The 23,064-nt window shown below is 38.8% G+C and overlaps 1 protein-coding gene across 1 annotated transcript in view; it reads left to right on the forward strand.

Moving 5' to 3' along the window:
• zbed1 (zinc finger BED-type containing 1) overlaps positions 1-23,064 on the forward strand; it is a 222,304-nt gene that overhangs the window by 150,723 nt on the left and 48,517 nt on the right. The window contains exons 5-6 of the mRNA XM_062975319.1: positions 9,819-9,920; positions 20,642-20,849. Of these exons, the coding sequence (XP_062831389.1) occupies positions 9,819-9,920; positions 20,642-20,849 (310 nt within the window). The remainder of the gene's footprint in view (positions 1-9,818; positions 9,921-20,641; positions 20,850-23,064) is intronic.

Below are 23,064 nucleotides of genomic sequence, written 5' to 3' on the forward strand. Positions count from 1 at the left end.
ATTCATTTTAAACCATTTATACAAATAGAAGTGAAAATATATACATGTGTCAAAGGCTCCTACATGGCTTGATGGATCCGGACTAAAATTGGTACACATACCCTTCATTATCCAAATTAAAATACTGGTGATGTTTATTTATTTATTTACAGCATTTATATTTCGCCCTTCTCACCCCGAAGGGGACTCAGGGCGGATCACATTGCACACATAAAAGTGTCAAAAGTCAGATGCCAATAAGAGAGCAAAACAGTTTATTAAAGCAAATGTCCAAAAATAGCTCAACAAACACAAAAAGGCTTAAAACACTTAACTTTCAGTGTTATTAAGCAGATTGAGCGAGAAAAAAACCCCAAAAACAAAGACTGGCAATTAATCTGGATTAACCAGAGGTATAATCCGGATTAAATTTAGAGTCCTAGAACTTGACTCAAGAGTTCACAATGGGCCGAAAAACGATGGCAAAAACTAAGACAAACAGTATTGAAGCCCACAAACCCTTCCCAAAACTTAAACGTTCAAAAGGAGTTCAAAACCAAATAAACGCCCAAACTGGGCTAAAGGACTCTCAGTTAAGAGCAAACAAGCCAGTGGAACAGCGAGAAGCTGGAAAGAACGCAGCAACCGCTGCAGGAACACACGCCAAACCAGGAGTTAAAGGAGTGGAGCAGGAAAGCATCGTCGAGCCGGTCCGGAGTCGGGATAAGCCAGCAGCACCAAGCCGTTGTAGAAGCAAACTCCAAGCCAGGAGTTAAAGGGGCAGAGCGAGAAAGCGTCGTCAAGCCGGTCCGGAGTCGGAATGAGCAGTCAGGCAGCCACCGAGTAGAATGATGCCAAACCACGATTTGAGAGCGAAGAGCAAAGCAGAATCAAGTTCCAGTCCAAGGTCCAAGAGGTTGAAGTCATCCAAGAAGGTCACAACAAGAAATGGCACAGAGAGCCAAAGCAACGAGGGCGAACAGCAGATCTGTTGCAAAGTCCCAGTCCAGTCTTCAGTAACACACACAGGAAACCCAATGGCGCCCAGCAACACCTTTCCACACGCAAGATATAATGGCCAAACAACCCCAATATATCCAGGTCTCCCTGGGCTTCCAAACTATCCACGCCCAAAGAGCAGGTGTCTCAACTTCTTAATCTGAATCAGAACTCCACACAGCCCTTGGGTCAGGTGTTCCGAATTCCTCATCAGAGTCCCAATCATCCTGTCCATGCCCAACTCTATCCACACCTGTGGACCCCCTCTCACTCCTCCAAGCAGACCAAATGGGATCTGCTTCTGAAGACACCCAAGCTTCTCCAGCATCCATTTCCTCTTCCAGATCCCCATCTGAATCCTCCTCAGAAGACTCCCTATCAGTCTCCCTGACCCTCTTCCTAAACAAATCCTCCAACAAGCCCTCCTCGCGAGGGTTTTTCCTTCCTCTCTTGATCCCACCACTATCATCCACAGTCTCCGAAGGCGCATTCACAACATAAAGGCAAACATTCAATGCCATAACATAGAACAGAGACAGAGACAAGACGCAGGCATGGGCTGGCCTCGAACTCATGACCTCTTGGTCAGAGTGATTTGTTGCAGCTGGCTTGCTTTCCAGCCTGCACCACAGCCCGACCTAAACTAAATAATGGAAATGAAATGAACTAATTGCCAAATGGGCAACATAGAAAGTTGCCCTGTCCCTCCCAACTCTCACAAGAGGAAAATCAGTTGCAAGATCATAAATGCAAATATTGTGATGCCTGTCATTGTAAGAGAAGCTTAGTCTATGAGGATGCTCTTCAGCCCACCCTGAGGAGAAAGGAAGAGGAAGGGGCAGTCTGGGAAACTGACAGTCATTGGTGGAGGAAAAACCCTTTGAGGCATGAAGGAAATAAAAGTATCTAGAGAGAAATAAGGCAATAGATTAACAGGGGATAAGCAGTTAATGTGAAGATAGACCCCAACACCATCATCCTTTGGACACAAAAACCAGGTGCCCTGTTCCTGCTTTCAGTGTAATTGGAACAGAGTAGTTTTGTACCCCCAAGTCTTCAGTAATTAACTTCTCTGGAGCAACCCTTGTGAGGAGCAGAGGAAATGATTCCACTCTCTGCCCCAGAGTGTGGTGGAGGCTCCTTCTTTGGAGCCTTTTAAGCAGAGGCTGGATGGCCATCTGTCGGGGGTTCAGGGGGTTGGACTGGATGGCCCATGAGGTATCTTCCAACTCTACTATTCTATGATTCTATTACTAGGTTAAACTGTGAGGTTTTCTCATTTGCCACTGTGGTGCCCCTTTTCTCTGGTGATTCCTGCTTCTCCCTCTCGCTTTCAGTATGGTCAGGAAAAATACTATCCCCAAGGGGTAAATATCCCCATAATTATGTTTGGGGGGGGGGGAGATAAAGGCTTCTGACAGCCCCACCTGCTTTCTGGTTTCCAAAGCATCTTTGCCAGAGCCTCAATTACTGGAATGGGATTAGATGTCTGTCCTGAATTAAGTTTGCAAACCTGCACAGCAGTTGTGCTTGATGGGTTGACTATGACTTCAGGAAATTGTGGATATTTTTATTTAGCTCTAATTGGATCTTTCCTGAAATTGTAAAGCTAACATTGGGTATGTTTAATAAATAATGTTAGAAAATGCATATCCAGGCAACGGCAGGTATATACACTAGTACTAAATGTGAATTTTAATTTTTGTAATGTTCCTGCCTGCCTCTTAGGATCCTTCTACACATACCTAAACACCTGGAAGAAACCAGGATAAAAGGGGGCCGGGGACAGGGACTAAATGACATTTAGGAAAAGACTGCATGGAATCGGGTTAACAACTGAAAAGCATGTGTTTAAAGGGTACACTTAAAACCCAATTCCAGCTAAACAGTGCACACCTTCACATGACTGTATATCCCTGAAGTTAGGGAAAACACATGACTTCCTTACAATCCCCTGGTGTGGACTGTGCCAGTGCACCTGCACATTTTAAAAGCCCAAAACAGCTGATTGGGCTGTCAAAAAATGGAGTCACAGACACACAGGTGGCTCAATCTAAGCACAGTTGGAAAGCAATGAGAACTCTCTGCAACCATTCATTTGTTCTAATGTTTATAATATTAAACAGCTTAAATTTATAACTGGGTGAAGAGAGAAAATAAGAAATCTGCTTGTTGTGTACATTAGGATCGCCGTATAAGAGCATGAGGCCCAGCACATCTTGGAGTAATTTTTTTAAAAAAGCCTTCAGTCGGATGTTCCCCATCCCCCCTCCATTCTACGGATGTGTAAAATCTGTTTCAAAGGAAGGCGAGAGGATGGCAGGGCATTTCCCTGGACTGACAGGTCTGTGCGTGGACTTGCTGTCAGGTCCCAGGATTTTTGCCCCACTTTTTAAATCCAAAGCACCCTTAGTTCAATATGATAGCATAACAACATGAAACTCTCTATTTCCACTTTCTTTCAAAAGGAAATGGCTTAGTTTAGTTTTCCTAATACGCTAATGCTTAACACATTGTTGGAGGTACTTCAAATACATTTAAACTTGTGTGGTGTGGAAGAATGGTTTATTTCCACCTCCACAGACTTCATTTAATTTCTATTTATTGTTTTCTCCTTTTTAAAAGTGTTTTGCTACTGTGTTTCCCCGAAAATAAGACAGTGTCTTATATTAATTTTTGCTCCCAAAGATGCTCTAGGTCTTATTTTCAGCGAATGTCGAATTTAACATTTATTATATACTGTACAGTAGTTGTCATCACAAACCAGCATAACCAGACAAACTGTGAATCCTATCAAGAATTTCTTGTTACTACCATTATTTCCATGTGCAACACTCTAGGGTATGTACATTTACCGACCCTGCATGCTCTGTTGCTCTGTTTGGCGGGCATGTTTTCAAACACAAACTTAGCTAGGTCTTACTTTCAGGGGAGGCCTTATATTTAGCAATTCAGCAAAACCTCTACTAGGTCTTATTTTCTGGGGATGTCTTATTTTAGGGGAAACAGGGTAGTTTGCCAGAACTGTACAGCATTACTTTGTTTTTGCCATGTTTGTAAAAGTTTCAGTGTTCCCTCCCAAAAATCAAGGACTTGGACTGAAATGAACTTTGATACCTCAGAGGTTTACACATTTTCCTGACAAACCTATTAATAGAACAAAAGAATTTAACAATTATGCTATATCATTAAATGAATTGGCTCATTCATAGTATTAATGTACATCTGGTAAGATTGTAACCCAACAAAAGGTGCAAAAGTCAAAGTCATAGAATGCTTTTTATCCCCTGAGCTGTGACTATTGCATTCCTCCCAAATAAATGGCTATGGGATTGAAGACTAAATCAGAGTGATAAGAAAACATGTTATGCTTTGCTGTGGCTGGCACTAGAGCAGTGGTTCCTAAGCTTTGGTCCTCCAGGTGTTTTGGGCTTCAGTTCCCACAATTTCTAACAGCTAGTAAACTGGCTGAGATTTCTGGGAGTTGAAGTCCAAAACACCTGGAGGACTAAAGGTTGGGTACCACTGGCCTAGAGTCTGAGGCAAGCGAGAACAAGTATGGCATGAAATGGACAGAACAGCAGACACTGAATATTGATTGATTGTGTCTCTTTAGTTCTTTTACAGTCCTCTAGAACAATATTTTCTTGTAACTTGGATATCAGTCATTCATGGGGTTGTCATAACTCCAAGTCAACTTGGAGACAGTTAATAACAAGTTTATACATGAGCTAAACATCAGTGTAATCTTATGTTGATTCCTTCTACTCTAGTCTGGCCTTTTCTGTGCTATCCGTTCACCCATCTTCCTAAATCGTAATCAGTATTTAATATATTCACACATTTGAAATGAGGATTTATGCAAATAAGTGGAGGTGTTTTCTCTGATAGATGACAACCCCAATTTCTTTTCTTTTTAAAACAGAAAACTTTCACATACTTCTGGAAAATCCTCACCTCTTTTGACTCATTATTTTTTATTTTGTAAAGAAACATAATACATCGAAAGTGGTGGAACAATATATTGATAGGAAAGTGAGGGAGGTGAAAGGGTTCTGAAAATAGGTGAAGAGAGAAAACTGGAGGGGGGGAAGAAAGAAAAGAAAAGAAAGAAAGAAAGAAAATAATAATAATAATAATAATTTAAAAAATGGTTGACTTCCCGTCTTGACCTCGGAGTTTTCTCTTTCGTTGATTACACATTGGTATTTTCCCTTAGTCTCTTTTCGCTTAAACCGTTTTATATTGTAGGTAAGTCTATCGTTAAGTCCATTCTTCTTTTTATCAAGAATTTTATAAAGTTTGTCCAGTCTGTTTTATTTTTACCCTCTCTTATTTTTTGTGTTAGCTTATCCATTTGTATCATGTCCAAGATTCTGATTAACCATTCCTCGGGAGTAGGAAGTTTTTTCCCTTTCCAGACTTTCGCTATTGTTAGTCTGGCTGCTGTGCTTATGTAGAAAAATATTCTGTCCTCATTTTTTTAAATTTTGAATTTGTAAAGCTTAGTAAATACATTTCAGGTTCTAATTTAAATTTGATTCCTATGATTTCCTGTGTTATTTGATGTATTGTATTCCAAAATTCTTTTAATTTCTCACAGGTCCACCATTGATGATAAAATGTCCCAATTTTTTCCCACATTTCCAACATATATTAGATTTCTTTTTATTAAATTTTGATAATTTTTCTGGGGTGTAATACCATCTGTATTGCATTTTGTACCAGTTTTCTTTAATATCCGTTGCAGCTGTATATTTTAGTTTCTCTTTCCAATTTTTCCCCCATTGTTCCAAATTCAAACTATGGCCTATGTCTTTTGCCCATTTTATCATACATTCTTTTATGTATTCCTCTTCTGTTGCCCATTCTACTAGTTGTTAGTATAATATTTTTTATTGACTTTTGGTCTTTTTTCATTATAATTTCCCATGTTCCCCGTTCTTGATTGAATCCCTTTTTAGCATCTTCTTTAAAACTTATTTGTAATTGATAATATTGGTACCATGAAATGTGTTCATTTGTTTGTGTAATTTCTGTATGCGTTTTTATTTTGTACTCATTATCAATCTTTTTTAATATTTGTTGGTATGTTAACCAATTCTCTCTACTAAATTCTCTGTTATGTTTAGCTTCTATGGGGGAAATCCAGAGGGGGAGGGGGTTTACTATAAAATCTATCTTTGTATTTTTCCCATACTTTAATTAGAAAGGCTCTTATAAAGTGATTAAAGTTTTTTTCTGTTTTTATTTTGTCATACCAGATGTAATTGTGCCATCCAGATCTAAGATCATGGCCTTCTAAATTTAATAATCTGCTGTTTTTCAAAGTTGCCCAATCTTTTAACCAGATTAAGCTGCATGCTTCATAGTAGCATTTTAAGTCTGGTAGACCCATTCCTCCTCGTGTTGTTGTCTCTTAATAAATTTGAGTTGATTCTGGCTTTTTTATTTTTCCATAAGAATTTATTTATATCTTTGGTCCATATTTTAAATATATGATTAGTTCTGATGATTGGTAGGGCTTGAAATAAGTATAATAATTTTGGTAGGACCATCATTTTTATTATTGCAATTCTGCCCATAAGGAAATATTTAGGAATTTCAATTTTTCTAGATCTGTTTGTATTTTTTTCCATGTTGTTTCGTAGTTAATTTTTAGTAATTTTGAATTATTTGCCATGAATTGTATTCCTAAACATTTAATACTTTTAACTATTGTAAGTCCTCACCTCTTATAAGGACTTTGCAAGTAATCTGTTTTAGAAATGTCATGGCCAAAAAAAGCTGAAATTAATAGATTAAAAACATGGAAATTCATGACTATGTTTACGCACGGAAATTCATGACTATGTTCTCCTGCAGTGAAGTGGGTGAAGCAGTGATCTGACAAATGGTTTCCATTTATTAAAAATGAGCTCTTGTGGTAGGGGGCAAGCTCATGCTGAGCAGGGTAGCATAGAAATTTCCACAATTGTGTGTTAACTAACTTACTTCTAATGGTCTTTAGTTTTGGAATCGTTGACTTTGCATGCTGTTTTTCCATTCCAAAATTGCATGCTTCCTGAAGAAAGTTGTTTCTGGGGTGTTTTCAGCTGTTCATTTCCTTCTCTTTGAAAAGGGACAGAAAAGATAGAAGTGACTTTGTGAATAAGAAGGAAGTATTGTCTTCACATAGTGTGTGTGTATGTGGTTGATTTTGGTGTTTGGGTGTGTGTGTGTGTGTGTTTGTTTTTTTAAAACAAGAGCTGAAAGTGTTGTATTCTGTCATGGAGGAACTTCTTCATCCATTATCTGTGGCATTATCTGTCTTTTTGTGTAGGATACTCATACATGTGTGTGTAAAAGAATGCACAATACATTGTTGCAGGGAAAATCTACCCTTTCTCACCCACCTCCTGTAAAGATTGCAACTAAATCGGGGTATGTGGGCAGAAGGCCCTGTGTGGGTCGTATATGATGTCACTAAAAAGTTAAACTAATAATAATGAAAAGTCTTGACACTTTGGCTCTGCCAATCATGGCTCCATACACTACAGTTCAGCATATAAATGGAACCACATCAAAATTCCCTCTAATGCATGGTTGTTCCTCTTATTGTCTCTTATTTTTTTGACAAAAGACGAGGGAAAGCTCTATAACTATTATTCTTGGGGCAACACCTAACAACCTTACTTGGACATCTTTACTCTACAGCCCTTCTGAAGAATGTATATGTATGTGTGTTTCTGTAGATTGTCTTCAACAATCCATATACAGTATCTTAGATAAGTTTGTGTTATTCTACACCTTTTTTTGCTGGCACTCAACATCAGACAAAATGCAATTGCATTGCATTTTGGAGAAAACGTTAACTAGATAAGGTGTCAAAAATATACAAATACTAAAGGAAAAAATACAGGTGCCTTTGCTGCTGCATACATTCAAGTCAGTAGAAGAATGACACCGAATGGAATTTAATTTAGAAAGAACGGAGGATAATTTGCTAGCTTGTATTGCTGAAGTTTTCAGTTTTAGATTCAAAGAGTTTCTGATCTTGGACAAATTTAGAACCATGTAGCAGATCAAAGGACAACTTTGATTTAAAAGTCAGTTCTGCTGGACCGTGAGCTAAATTGCTGTTTTTGCTATGATCAAAACTAGTAGGTACTTCGTTTTTAAGTATACATTTGAGTAAGTAATTGTATTTCAATTAGATCTAATTAGAATTGGCCCTGAAATTGTTTGTATTCTGTGATTTCTCTGGCTTGCTATCTTTGTCCTATAGCTTAAGCATCCTTGCGTTGATGTGAGTTTCACTATGTTCACTGGGAATGACCTAATAGGGTTGTTGTATGTCTTTCGGGCTGTGTGGCCATGTTCCAGAAGTATTCTCTCCTGACGTTTCCATAGATGCCTGCCATAGATGTGGGCGAAATGTCAGGAGAGAATTCTTCTGGAACATGGCCACACAGCCCGAAAGACATACAACAACCCTGTGATCCCGGCCATGAAAGCCTTCGACAACACAATGACCTAATAGTTAACCATTTGGAAGCTTTCAGAGAAAATCGGAAGAGGAGGGAATCTAATGATCTTCCAGATATTATTGGACTGCAACTCCCAGCACTCTAGCATACATAGCCTTTGGTTAAAAATGCTGGGCGTTGCCACATGATTCCTACCCCAATCCAGATTATATTGCTAGTTCCAATTAAAGTAGAGCAGTTGAATCAATGCAGTTTGCATAAGCGTTGACTTAATATTCACCAATGATTCAGTTGGTTTTCTCTTGTTGGGAATAACAGTAGAATCAAGATCCTACTAACTTAAATAGGACATAATTAAATCTCTTTCTGAGATTATTGGTAGATAAAAGTATAACTGGACAATACTTTAAGAGATACACATACAAACTGATAAGTGTGATTAAGATAATAGTTTAAGATAGTGTATACTAGCATAATTTATTGTCAATTTTCCTATTAGCAGAAACTTTGTTGCCAAGCCTTCATGCTGAATTAGCCTTAGGAACTAAACAATTAAACTCTGTTGGTCACTACGAAAGATGTGTACAGAAAATAATTCTGGTTACATTTAATTTAAACTCAACATTTATCTTCGCTATCCTATAATTTTTTTAGTTTTGACCATCTCCCATGATCCTCCTGGAATGGCAAATTCAATGTAAATATTTTTCCCCAATATACATTGCATTTTCCCCATTGACATCTTTGTGTATGGTGGTAAAAAAGTTTTGGAAAAAGGTGAAACCAATGAAACGATTATGAAGAAGAATAAGAAAACCCCAGAAATGTGCTTATTGGAAGGGGGGAAAGAACTACTTATTAATTAAGGGAGAAGAAAAGTAGTAGGGTATATCCAAATGGCCAAGATCTCCAATGGCATAAGAGGAGGAAACAAAAATGAATTTGCTACAAAATGGAGACCTTTAGGTATTTTTTTTTTTAAAAAAAAGACAAAAATAGATTTTGAAATAGCTGAACAGAGGATTAGTTAGTGTAATGATAAGGACAGATTTTTGTTAGATATTAGTTCCATTTGATGTGGTGTCAGAAGTCATGGGTGGTGGTTCATGGTTGAGAATGGGGAGGTGGCAGGACAGGGGAAATAAAACGTATATTTTGAGTGTTGAATTTCAAAGATTGTATGTTGTTGTTTTTTCTCATACCACAATAAAAATTTATTGACACACGTATGCACACAAATACAATGTGAACTAGATCAACTTCTTGTGTAACATTCTTTGTAGATTTTGCAAAAATGTTGCTATAAGATAACCAATAGGTAATAATTATTTTTCATTTCAATATTTTGATCCTATTTTTTCCTTCTTTCAGTGGAGTTTTTATACTGTGATTTGGCTTCCATGAAGTCCATACATCAGTTTGTTCAAGCGTTTAAAGCAAAGAATTGTCCACTCCATGTCCTGATCAACAATGGTGAGTTCTAATTCTCTTCAAATGAATTTTCATCTATAGCAATCCTGTCATTCTGTCATACTGTATTTCATGAAAAATATATCTTTCAATGGGATTTAGCTGTGATGAGTTGTTGAAATCTCCATATTCAAAACAGAGCTTGAAAAGAAATGCCCTGGCTGGGTAATTCTGGAAGTTATAGTCCCACAAAATAGCTTTCCCAAGCTCTGGCTCAAACCTAGCATCCTTACAAAAGAAGGGACATCACAGATGAAATCCAAAATCATCCAAAATCATAGGGGTCATATGAACAAAACCTAGAGGGAAGCTGCTGTTCCGTCAGTGAAAGGCTTTCAGCTGCTTAGAAAGCTTAATTGGATACTGCTGTGTAAAATTCATTTTACTTTTAAGGCCTTCCAGTTTAGAATATCCTAGCAATCACTTTTATGTGAGATCACCATCCCATGCTGTATAATTGCCCAATTAATATAAGATTATATATTGTACTGGTATGGTTATATATAATGCTGGCATGTTTCCAGTTGATTATTTCATTTTTGAACCTAACTTGCAGCTGTAATCATGGAGGTCCACAGACAAGTGGGCTGTGATTCATGGACTTGGCTTTAGTGGGGAAGATTTGCTCATATGAATAAGCTCCGAGGGCACTGGATGTAGTCACATTGCACCGCGTTTCTTGTAAATGTCACACAAAAGCAGATGAACATGACAAGGTGACTTAAGGGCAAGGAATGGTACATTGATCTCTCTCTCTATTTTGTTTATTCTGTTTAAATAAAGACCTGTGGATTCAATGTATACAGTTAAAGAGAATGTTTTCACAATGCAATGTGGCTAAGTATGCATTATCATGTCTTGCATTTTCAGCCTTTTATTGTGCTCCAGGGTATGACTTGCTGCAGAATGTAGTGCTTCTGCATATTGTACTGTCACACCAAACTGGTCTTTTACTTTACGGTGGATGCCAGGAGCAAATGTATTTTCATTCTCTCTGCTCTAAGAAGCCAATTGGTGTACATGTATTACTCCCCACATAACCTACTCTGGCTACTCAATAGCTATCATAACTGTTGACACTATAAGAAGAAATGGAATAGTTTCATAATTCTGTTTTGTAACCCACCATAAGATGTGAGGAGAGGCAGATTACAATTATTATTATAATTATTGTTATCATCATCATTATCATCATCATCATCATCATCATCATCATCAAAATGATGTGATAAATCATGATGATGTATCCTTATGCCAAGAGGATAGGGAAAATGAGGAGGGCCTAAGGTAAGCTCCCAAAGGGCCCCATCCAGCCCCCAGGCCTTCGTTTGCCCATGCCAGATGTGGATGCAACCTTAGAGAACCAGTCCTGCCCCCACCCCCATTTTTGCTATTTCTAAGTTTTAAAAACAATGTAAAATTTCTAATGGGCTGCTAACAAGTAGAAAGTAGAAAGTAGAAGGGCACACATTGCTTAAAAAAACAAACCCAACAATAAAGCAATAATGCTTTTAAATAACTTTAAGAATAGCATGGCTCTTCTTAATGTTCACAATTTATTTTTCTCACAGCTGCCCGAAAATATATTAAAGCATCAAGCTGCCTGCTTTTGTTACTAACTTGCAATTTCGTTTTCACAAAAAAACCAGTGTGCCGTCCGCCGGACAATAAAAAACTATAAAACTGAAACGTGCTGTCCTTTATCTGGGCGAACTGCAAATCCCTATAAGCTGTCCTATAGATATTGAACGACTGAGTCTGGAGAACTTCAAAAAAGGATGTTTATTCATACAAGGTTGTAAACCTGGCACAGATCTTAAAGTTGCAGAAAATGAAACAAATTTCCATAGGTTTTAGTTGCAGAATTATCCCTGGTTCCAGAAGGCAAAAGTGATTATAAAACCACTATACCCTAATCACGCTGCCTATATTAGAAGGAGAAACTCTTTCCTTCCCTATCTTTACAGCAAAGATTAGTTCTAGAAGCGATGGAATAACTTTGCTCCTCTAACTAGATTTCCTATTCCAGATCAATATAATTCAATACTTATCTAATTTGGATAGGCTTAGATTGGCCTGGTTTTGAGGATGATTTGTCCCAGTTAGCCTTGCACAGCTCCAGCACGTTGGAAGACTATAGCCAGAATGAAGCTCCAAAATGGAGACTAGACCCTGGTAAAAAGGGCGGTCCTAAGATGTTGCACTCTTTGACCAATCACTGCAAAGAGAACTGCAGCCAGCTATTGCAGATTTCAAGCCACTTTTCCTAGGCTTTTGCAGCCAGAGGCTCAAACAAAATGCAAAGGAGGGAAAACAAACAAACGACCAATAGGTAAGGCAAACCATCGTCCTGGGGGACGGAACAACCAGCCACTTCGAGTTTCCTTTGTGGAGAGAAAAAGCAGAGTATAAATAAACATAATAATAATAATCCTACATAATCTAGGTTGGCTCCCTCTCTACCTTCCTTCAGGAAGCAACTGAAGACTTGGATGTTTCGGCAGGCCTTCGGAGATAGTCATTAATTAATCAGCCCAGTGGGTTTTTAATAATTTATCCTGTTTTTATTACGGTCTTACCATTTATGTGTTTTAAATGAAATTTTTATCTTGTATTGTTGTTTATATTGATATATTGTATTATTGTTTTATCTTTTTATATTGTGATTGTATTGTGTTGCTTATATTTTGTTCTTATGTTGTTTGGGCCACTGCCCCATGTAAGCTGCCCCGAGTCCCCGTGGGGAGATGGTGGCGGGATATAAATAAAGTTTTATTATTATTTATTATTATTATAATCTACAATTCCTACTTTCCAAAAAACACAAATGTATTGTTTTCAGTCTATAATGGTTTGAATATTTGTATCCCATAGTTATTCTATATTAATTATGTTTTTAGCTAAGAGAGAGTCAGGAATACATGGCACGATGAAGGTAAAATTATATTGATAGGAAATTGATTAAATTGAAAAGGATTCAAGCATAATTCTTGGTGCCCTCTATGAATGCAAATTAACTAGACTTAACTTTGGGAGGATCATATTTTGTGTCTCTTCAGTATAAAAAAGATCTATTACACCAAAGTTCAGTGTTACGTTTTTTTTCACCAGAATAAAGTGGTAATGCATTTACATATGGCAAGTGCAAAGATTCGGAAGTTTTGAAATACATATTAGCACATGTAGGGATTGATAATTTTACATCTAGGACTAATTTTAAAGGCATTATTTTATTTATTTAAAATATTTTAACCAACGTTTCACCATTCTCAAGGCAATTTAAATTCCCAACTTAAACTGCCATGATAAAAAGGTAAAGTAAGGCAGCAAGACAGGTAAGAAAATTAGGTAATTAGGTTTCTAGCTGTTATTTTTTCAATAACCAAACTTGATGTGAGAATAAGCATTTTTTCTTTTCAAAACCTGCAGCCAGCACCAATTTTTGTGCTAAATAGGTTATAGTTATTTAGATCAAGGTAGGTATGCAGGGTGATTTTAGTCCTCTTCTTCTGTCCTGTATTTATCAGGAAAATTCTTCCTTTGAACATGTGGTTTGTATTGGGATAAAATCCCTAATTGAGGATACATTTACAGATATATTCAATATTTTGTTATGTGTACATGAACTTGGCCTGTGTGGTTAATCTGTGGGCTTGAGCAAGTTTTCTTTGGTGTAAGTAGTCTTTCATATACTATGATTCTTAGCTGTTTACAATTGCAAACAATAATTGCCACTTTAAATTGTGCTAGAAACATACTTGCAATCAAGAAAAAATGTTTTATGTTCCATGACCCATGAGCCCCTGGATGTACCATTCTATAACAATTGAAATCTTTGGGTGATCAACGAAGGCAGACACATCCACAGTAGGCCAGTTTTGTATATGACCAGGTCAAGAATGTTTGTAGTAAGCGGGTTCACTTTCTCCAGACAGCAACCACGCAGGTCATAAAAGACACCCTAGAATCATAGAATCAGAATAATATGTCTGAAATGCTGGAAATAAGATTGGAAAAACTACTTTTAACTCTGTGTTGTCTGTCCTTGTTAATTGTATAACCAGCATTGAATGTTTGCCGTATGTGTGTTCTGTAAGCCGCTCTGAGTCCCCTTTGAGGTGAAAAGTGCGGGGTATAAATACTGCAAATAAAATAAATAATAGAATAATCAAGTTGGAAGAGACCACATGGGCCATCTATTCCAAACTCCTGCCATGCAGGAAAAGCACAATCAAAGCACTCCGAACAGATGGCCATCCAGCCTCTGTTTAAAAGTCTTCAAAAGAAGGAGCTTCCACCATATTTCAAGGCAGAGAGTTCCACTGCTGAATAGCTCTTACGGTCAGGAAGTTCTTCCTAATGTTCAGGTGGAATCTCCCTTCCTGTAATTTGAACCCAGTCCTAGTCTCCAAGGCAACAGAAAACAAGCCTTCTCCCTCTTCCTTATGACAGTCTTTCAAGTATTTAAACTATCATGTATCCTCTCAGCTTTATCTTCTGCAGGCTAAATATACCCTGCTCTTTAAGCCACTTCTCATAGGGCATGGTCTCCAGATCGTTGATTACTTTAGTTGCCCTCCTCCGGACATGTTCCAGCTTGTCAATTTCCCTCTTGAATTGTGGTGCCCAGAATTGGACACAGTATTCCAGGTGAGGTCTGACCAAAGCAGAATAGAGGAACACCAAAACTTCCCTTGATCTAGACCAGGGGTCCCCAAACTACGGCCCGCGGGCCACATGCGGCCCATCGGAGCCATTTATCCGGCCCGCACGCATCTTTTCCGCCGCCGTCAAGGAAGGTGCACATGGGGCGAGTAAAAGGCCTGTGCCTTTCCTCCCTTGCCCCATGGGCAACTTTCCCATCGGAGCCATTTATCCGGCCTGCACGCACCTTTCCCGCCGCTGCCGCCGTCAAGGAAGATGCACAGGGGGCGAGTAAAAGGCCTGCACCTTTCCTCCCTCGCCCCACGGGCAGCTTTCCCGCTGCCACCACCAAGGAAGGCAGCGGGAAAGGTGCATGCTGGGCGAGAGAGGAGAGAAAGGCGCACACCTTTTCCTCGCCCCGTGGGCAGCTTTCCCCCTGCTGCCGCTAAGAAAGATGCACAGGGGGTGAGTAAAAGGCTTGCACCTTTCCTACCTCACCCCATGGGCAGCTTTCCCACCGCTGTCACTAAGGAAGGCAGCGGGAAAGGTGCGTGCTGGGGGAGGGAGGAGAAAAAGGTGCATGCCTTTTCCTAGCCCCACGGGCAGCTTTCCCTCTGCTGCCGCCAAGGAAGATGCACACAGGGCGAGTAAAAGGCCTTCGCCTTTCCTCCCTCGCCCCGTGGGCAGCTTTCCCGCCCCTGCCACTGAGGAATGCAGCAGGAAAGGTGTGTACCGGGTGAGGGAGGAGAGAAAGGCGCACGCCTTTTCCTCACTTTGCATGCACACACACACACCCCGCTACCGCTGCCGCCGAGGAGACAAGCAGGGAGACAAGGCAAGACAAGCGGTGAGTCCGCATGTGCCTCTCTCCCTCCTCAGTCATTCCAATGTGAATAACTGAAAGAATACTCTGCAGCTCTGTTGTGGATTCAGCAATCTCTTCCAACAGTGATTGTTGTTGTTGTTGGTCAGGGGTTCTTTATGTTTTGGTGCACAAAAGCAGAAGGGGGGTTGGATTAGATGCTGAAGAACCATGTTAATTCCAACCATGTTAATTGCAGTATTATTATTATTATTATTATTATTATTATTATTATTATTATTATTATTAGATGGCTGTCAGGGGTGCTTTGATTAAGGTGTGGTGCACAAAAACAGAAGGGGGTTGGAGTAGATGGCCCAAGGGGTCTCTTCCAACCCTCAATATTTTTATGATGATGATTATAATGATTATTATTATTATTATTATTTATTAACATTGAGGCTTTATTCGTTCCTTTTTGTTTGTTTTTTTACTTCAAAATAAGATATATGTAGAATGCATAGGAATTTGTTCATAATTTAAAGAAAAACTATAATCTGGCCCTCCAATGGTCTGAGGGACCGTGAACTGGCCCCCTGTTTAAAAAGTTTGGGGACCCCTGATCTAGACACTGTACTCCTTTTGATGCATCCCAAAATACCTGCTGCATCACACTGTTGGCTCATATTCAACTTGTTGTCTGCTAAGACTCCAAGATCTTTTTCACATATACTAATCCATACTGCCTGGCACACATCCATAGATAATGTTGGGTTCAAAAGAACCTACTAAGCAACACATCTGGCCTCTTAGGAGAAGTCCTGTCCCACTCAACACTGCTAACTCACTAACATCCAGAGGAGCAGGTTTCCCAAGTGCAGAACATCCATCTTTTTTGGATTAGGTACCAGCAATTTGTCCCACTATTCAAGATTTCCACAGCCTCCTTGTAACTAGGTGGTGCAATAAAAGAGGCAAAACTATGTGCCGCCTTGTTCAGATGGAATCTAATGAGTGTTCAAAGGCATGGGAGACAAAATAGAAGGTATCTTTAAAGGTCACAGGGTACAGTAGGAGTCCTTCAACATTTGCTTCTAGATACAGTGAGCCTACTCACAGGTGTTCATTTCCGTGACCCACTGCAGATACTGATAAAAGTAGATGACTCGGGTATCCATGTTCATATTGCTGCCATTCACCAATATTGGGTGCTGAAAGTAGCAAATCTGGATATCAAGGATAGGAAGGGCACACGGTGTGTATGGGTGTATGTGTGTGTCTGAAAGGACCAAAGGCATTTTGAGTTACATACTTTAGGATGAACCAAACTGTTCCCTGGTTTTCAGTGAGATCCTAATGTTTATTGTCCTAGTTTATTGAAATCAAAATCTACAATGTTCAGTATGGCTTTGCCTCTCCTGCCTGTTCAACCTGAATAAAAACATACAGTATTTAATTCTGAACTAATTCAAGTACATAATTCAGGCTTGATAATCTTTCAGAGTGGTGGAATTTAATGTTTAATTATATGGATTGCCACAGATTCTTAATATCAAGCAGATCTGCTTGCATGTACGCTAATAGCAGATCAAGAATTGCTAAACAAAATATGCATTGACACATGCTATACAAATTATTCATAACTACTCTTGCTTCTGCTTTATTCTCTCTATTGATGTCTGTTTAATCAAAGGCTTTTGAAACCAAGCTTGCTAAGCTAAATTAGTAAATTGCATATAAATGACAGTCTTATCAAAAGAGAGAGGTTTTTTTAATGACACTAGAGCCTTCGGTGGCACAGTGTGTTAAAGCACTGAGCTGCTGAACTTGCAGACTGAAAGTTCCCAGGTTCAAATCCGGGGAGCGGAGTGAGCGCCTGCTGTTAGCTCTAACTTCTGCCAACCTAGCAGTTCGAAAACATTTAAATGTGAGTAGATCAATAAGTACCGCTCCAGCGGGAAGGTAACGGCATTCCATTCAGTCATACCGGCCACATGACCTTGGAGGTGTCTACAGACAACGCCGGCTCTTCGGCTTAGAAATGGAGATGAGCACCAACCCCCCAGAGTCAGACACGACTGGACTTAACGTCAGGGGGAACCTTTATCTTTCCTAGTATTATGTATGCTACCAATCCATGCCCTGAATTCACTTTGATGAGGCTTCAGACACCAAGAAACATTAGGAATCCCAGGGCAACCAACAGTGATATAATAATAATAATAATAATTTTATTCTTATATCCCGCCCCATCTCCCTGGAGGGACTCGGGGCGGCTTACATGGGGCCATGCCCAGACACGACAGCACAAATCAGATAAAACATTAAACCGAGCAGTAAAACTTCAACATGATTATTGCAGAAACTGCAGAAAAGATTACAAAACTGATTTTCAGAGTGCCCCTTGGAAGCAATAGTTTCACATTTATTATTAGTACAAAAGCAGAACAGCTTTAGTTGTTCAAGTTCACCTCTTACAGACTCTTGAGTAAAGCTGTTGACATACCTGGACTGCAGAAAATCAATAGCATACAACTTTTAGGTCCTAGTGAATGTTTCATAGTTAATAATTTAAAAAGGAGAACTTGTTCTTCTTTTAAGGCTTTTCTTTTATCTGAAAATGGGTTGGGTATTCACTTTGTTTCCTTCCAATGCATAACACCTGGAGACTCACAGGGTGAGAACCACTTCACTAGAGGATCTAGAAAATTCCTGGTTCAGCCCTTGAAGACTTCTCTGTAACATACACCTAGGTGTTCAAATTAAATAATTACCACATCTTGGAAGAAATATATTACATGTAAATGACATTACCCCTAAGGTGTTAATTTGGGGGAGGGAAGCAATGAGGAAGAAAGATAAGTAGCAACTGGTAACATTGCTGTTTTTTCACATAAAAAAACCGCATTTACATGTGACATTTAAATATTACAAAGGGAAGGGGGAATGAAATGCTTCCTTAGAGCATTTTGTGGGAATTCTCCTCCAAAGCATTTTAATATCATTTTCTTACTCTTGTAGTTGATTCTCTCCCCACTCCTAGGAAGATACTAAAAAGTAACTGGAAAAAAGTAGCATAATGTGGCACTAAAAATATTTTGATGGTGGTGGTAATGAATCATTCTCTCTCTGTCTGATTGCCCAGTAATGAGATAGTTTAGCAAGCTCCTTCTAGACAGTAGATTTCCAGGATTTGGTATATAAGAGAGAAATATGGAAGGTATCAGTTACGATTTTCTTCCAGAAATACCCTAGCCTTATGAACACTCTTTTGTATATTGTGGTTGTTTTGTTTAAACAGACCAATTTGGAAATGTGCCGAATGTGTCATTTTGAGTGATGCAGTGATATGCCATCATCTTTTCTGGATCTTTGGAAATGAACTGCTAAAAGGCTTTTCAACAGTATTGTAAGCCAGAATGGTTCAGAAGAGATGTAGGGAGCTGCATTTCACATGATGAATAAGACAGAAACTTCACATGAAAATTTATATTTTTTTCAGCAAGGCAAGATTCGAGAGGCAGCACACTTCAGACTATAACATACAGCAATTTTATAGCAAGTAATTTCACCTGGAAATTGTTAGAATAACATCATAGTTTTGTTGTTAAAATAGTTCATTGGAACAAATCTTTAATAGAAATGTTCATTAAAAATCTAAACAGAATAAAAAGCAGTTTAGGTTCAAAATAGCTACAATAGTCACATATTGTCTAAAGGTTGGTTTATGTAAAATCTTTATAAAGTCAAACAGTTTGGAAATGGCTATCCTCTTTAAAGTGTAAATCAAAACATTTATTTATGTGTCATAATGAACTTCAATAATTTTTCTGCAACCTTGCTTAGTCAACTGTATAAAGTTACTATCATACAGGTGCTAATAATCTAGCATTTGACAAGTACAGCAGAGTCATTTATCAACCACTTTTTCTTCACTTATGTCAGAAAAAGCAGAAAAGTAAAAAAGGCAAAACAAGCCTGGACTACTCCACTGGCTATTCAGATCCTGCATAACTCCACCAACCCCCAAGTAGTCTGTATTTAATGTGTTGTCGAAGGCATTCATGGCCAGGATCGCAGGGTTGTTGTATGTTTTTCGGGCTGTATGGCCATGTTCCAGAAGTATTCTCTCCTGACGTTTCGCCCACATCTATGGCAGGCATCCTCAGAGGTTGTGAGGTATGGAGAAAACTAAGCAAAGAGGTTAATAGAGAGTCTCACTTATCCAAGCCTCGCTTATCCAAGCCTCTGGATTATACGAGCCATTTTTGTAGTCAATGTTTTCAATATATTGTGATATTTTGGTGCTAAATTCATAAATAGAGTAATTACTACATAGCATTATTTCGTATTGAACTACTTTTTCTGTCAAATTTGTTGTATACCATGATGTTTTGGTGCTTAATTTGTAAAATCATAACCTAATTTGATGTTTAATAGGCTTTTCCTTAATCCCTCCTTATTATCCAAGATATTCACTTATCCAAGCTTCTGCCGGCCCGTTTAGCTTGGATAAGTGAGACTCTACTGTATCTGTGAAAAGTCTAGGGTGAGAGAGGTCAGTGTGAATGTTGTCATTAAAAACCAGAATCTAAAATTTGGAAATAATAACATTGTATATTTCTTCAGCATCTGCCCAGAACTGGAAAATGGAACTGCAGGGACTTGTCTGAAAAAGTACTAAATACAATTGGTTCTCAGCTTCTGATTCTCCATATATTTGGTGCCACCGCACCTAGAAGCTTTATAGGTTATAGATTTATAGTTTAGGGATACTACAAATCAACCAGAGAGTTTTAGCACTCAGCAAACAACAAACCCCACAGTTGTGTAGGATGCAGTCATGGCCATTAAAGTGTGAAAGGGTCACTTTCTTTTCAAACACGTTTAGAGTTCCAATCCTAGATATAAACGTGGTGAAAAAAAATCAGATTTCTCCTCCTTTATTTTACACTATTATGGAGAGAATTTAAGTGTGCCATAATATGCATTTTCCTACAACTGCCATAAATTTGAATAGGGCTACGCTATAGATTCAGTCACCTTTACTTTAGGGACATTTTTTCAATAATAAGGGTCTGTGACCACCTTCTATTTTAAGAGTAGGACCGTGGCTAATTGTCTGTTTATTGCCAACCACTAATAAATCTATATTGAGATGAGAAAATAATTTCAGACCCTGCTCATGAATGAAGCTGGCCCATTTATAACAAACAAGAAACTGTATGCCACCAGTTTCACTTGTATGCATTGTTGCTTTCTTTTCTCTGCTCTTCAGCTGCTGTAATGTTGGTGCCTGAAAGGAAAACAGAGGATGGGTTTGAAGAGCACTTTGCTGTTAATTACATTGGACACTTCTTGTTGACTAACCTTCTCTTGGAAACACTGAAGCAATCAGGAACCCACAGCCACAATGCTCGAATTATCACCCTCTCATCAGCCACACACTATGTAGGCGAGTTACATCTCAACGATCTGCATAGCAGGTACCAAAAACATTTCTTTCCTATTGAATGTCAACCTTCTGTTTGTTAGAAACCAGGTAAATGAAAGTGGATGTTGCTGCCCTTGCTTGTGAGGATAATGCTTCCTGCTTGCAGTCCCCCCCCATACCTCAAAATCTGATGTGGAAGCTTCAGGGTAGACTATGGGGTAATAATGTGTGTGGGAGAGGGAGGCCCATTGTGTGAACAAATGCTCACCTGTACCACTCTGAATTTCACCACCCCTTTGGTCTATTACTCAGTTATTTCAAGTTTGTGTTTTACTTTAACCCAAAATTACAGATTAGGAATTGGTAGACTGAAAAGATCTACCCCCTCATAGGGTTTAACCCCCTCTATATATGTGAATTTGAGTCCTAAACCAAATAGATCTCACTCCTGCTCAACCCCCATCTTTTCACAAATAACAAGTTTTGGAATTTTTTCCTTTATACTTCTTATGTTCTACATTTGATTCTTTTGTAGTTTCCTCCAGAGTCACTCTGTGTGATCCATTGCAAACATCATTGTCAGCAGATTTTCTTTTCTTAATTAGAAACTTATCTATTTTAGTAGTAATAACTGCAACTTAATCAACAAATTGTGCAAATAATAAAGTTTATAGCAGTACTTATACTTGAACACTCCACCACTCCACTTCTGTAGTGATTAAACCTCTCTGGGGGTTTTTAAACAGAGGCTGGATGGCCATCCAAGATTGTTTTGATTGTGTGTTCCTGCCTGGCTGAAAAGGGTTGGACTAGATGCCTTTTGGGAGGTCTCTTCCAACCGTATTTAAGTATAGGCTGCCTGAGAGTCCAGTGGAGTCTCCTTCTTTGTAGGTTTTTAAACTGTGGTTCGATTGATGTCTGTTGAGAGAGCTTGGACTGTATCTTCCTGTTTGACTGAAGGGGATTGGACTGGATGCCCTCTGGAACTTTCTTTCAGCTCTGCACACCCCCCCCCCCCTGCAGCTAGTACTGGAAGAGTTGAGCAGAGAGCCTAACTCTCCCTTTGGATGGGGAAGGACTTAGCTCTCCCTCCTCCTTGCTCTCCTCTTCTACCCCTCCTCTGGTGTCAGGAGCCACTGCCGTTGAGGTGTTTCAAAATGATAGATGCCGTTTCAAAGTAGTGTATTTCACAATGGCAACATGTTAAAATAACAGAAACATAATTTAATGAATTATCATTTTTACTAAGTTTTACTGTTTTATTAATCCTCTATGTGCTTTCCACCTTACTGAACTTCAGAACACAAAATGCCTTATGTTGCGAATGACTGAAGCTAGGGGCTGTTTGTGTATGCCCCACCCTTTCAAGTTTTATTCATGAGCAATTTGTGATTGCAGAGGTGTAGCGATTTCAAATTGGATCCACCTTTTTGAAACAACCTGTTTTTTTCTTTCATTTATTTATCTACTCATTTTTTCTTTGTAATTTGCCCACACATTTTAAGCCGCAATTGACTCCCAGTGTGGCGCGTATCAATAAAAAGAGATACAGGCTCTGTCAACAGACTTAGAAACAAAAATGCCAGATCACCCAATTAAAGAGGGTAGATATCAACATTGAGGAAAGAGCTCGGTTCTTTGAAGTTGGGATAAGATGGGCATTTAATTACTGTTTGGGCCAGGCTGTCCTTCCCTTGATGCTTCTGTCTTGAATAGCAATTTTGGCCTTTTCTCTTTTGGCCTGTAAGCATTCATTCTTCTTCGGGGCAACATGCAACTGAAGCTGAATATTCTTTCTGACAGGGAGACGAAAACGAAAGTTCTTTACAAGTGTTCCTTCTTTACCCCATGAATTGCCATATTGATTTCTCACAGAGCTTGATTTTTTTCCCAGAAGGCTGGATGTTCTGCCTAACTAATGTCCCCTAGCTGGTAGCTGAAGCTACTCTGTGGTTTCACTTCAGTTTTATATTTTTCAAAAATTATAAGCACCACAAGAAACTCCTGCAACTGACATGTTATGTGTTGGAGAACAAAGGGGAAATATCTTTGCAGAAATGTTGCCATTTCAACACCTACATTCAACAAAAAAATGAAGTGTGGACTTTTATTTATAGCTACTTTATTTGCAAATTTATTCAGATTTAATTGGTTAATTTAAAAATGGGATAATCTAATGATAGTCTTAATTAAGTGAGAACTCTAGAAATTACTCTTGAAAAATGGGGAGAGAGGTGAGTGTTTGAGACGTACTAGAGGAAGAAGAT

The sequence above is a fragment of the Anolis carolinensis genome, chromosome 3 (assembly GCF_035594765.1).
Source record: "Anolis carolinensis isolate JA03-04 chromosome 3, rAnoCar3.1.pri, whole genome shotgun sequence".
NCBI lineage: Eukaryota > Metazoa > Chordata > Lepidosauria > Squamata > Dactyloidae > Anolis > Anolis carolinensis.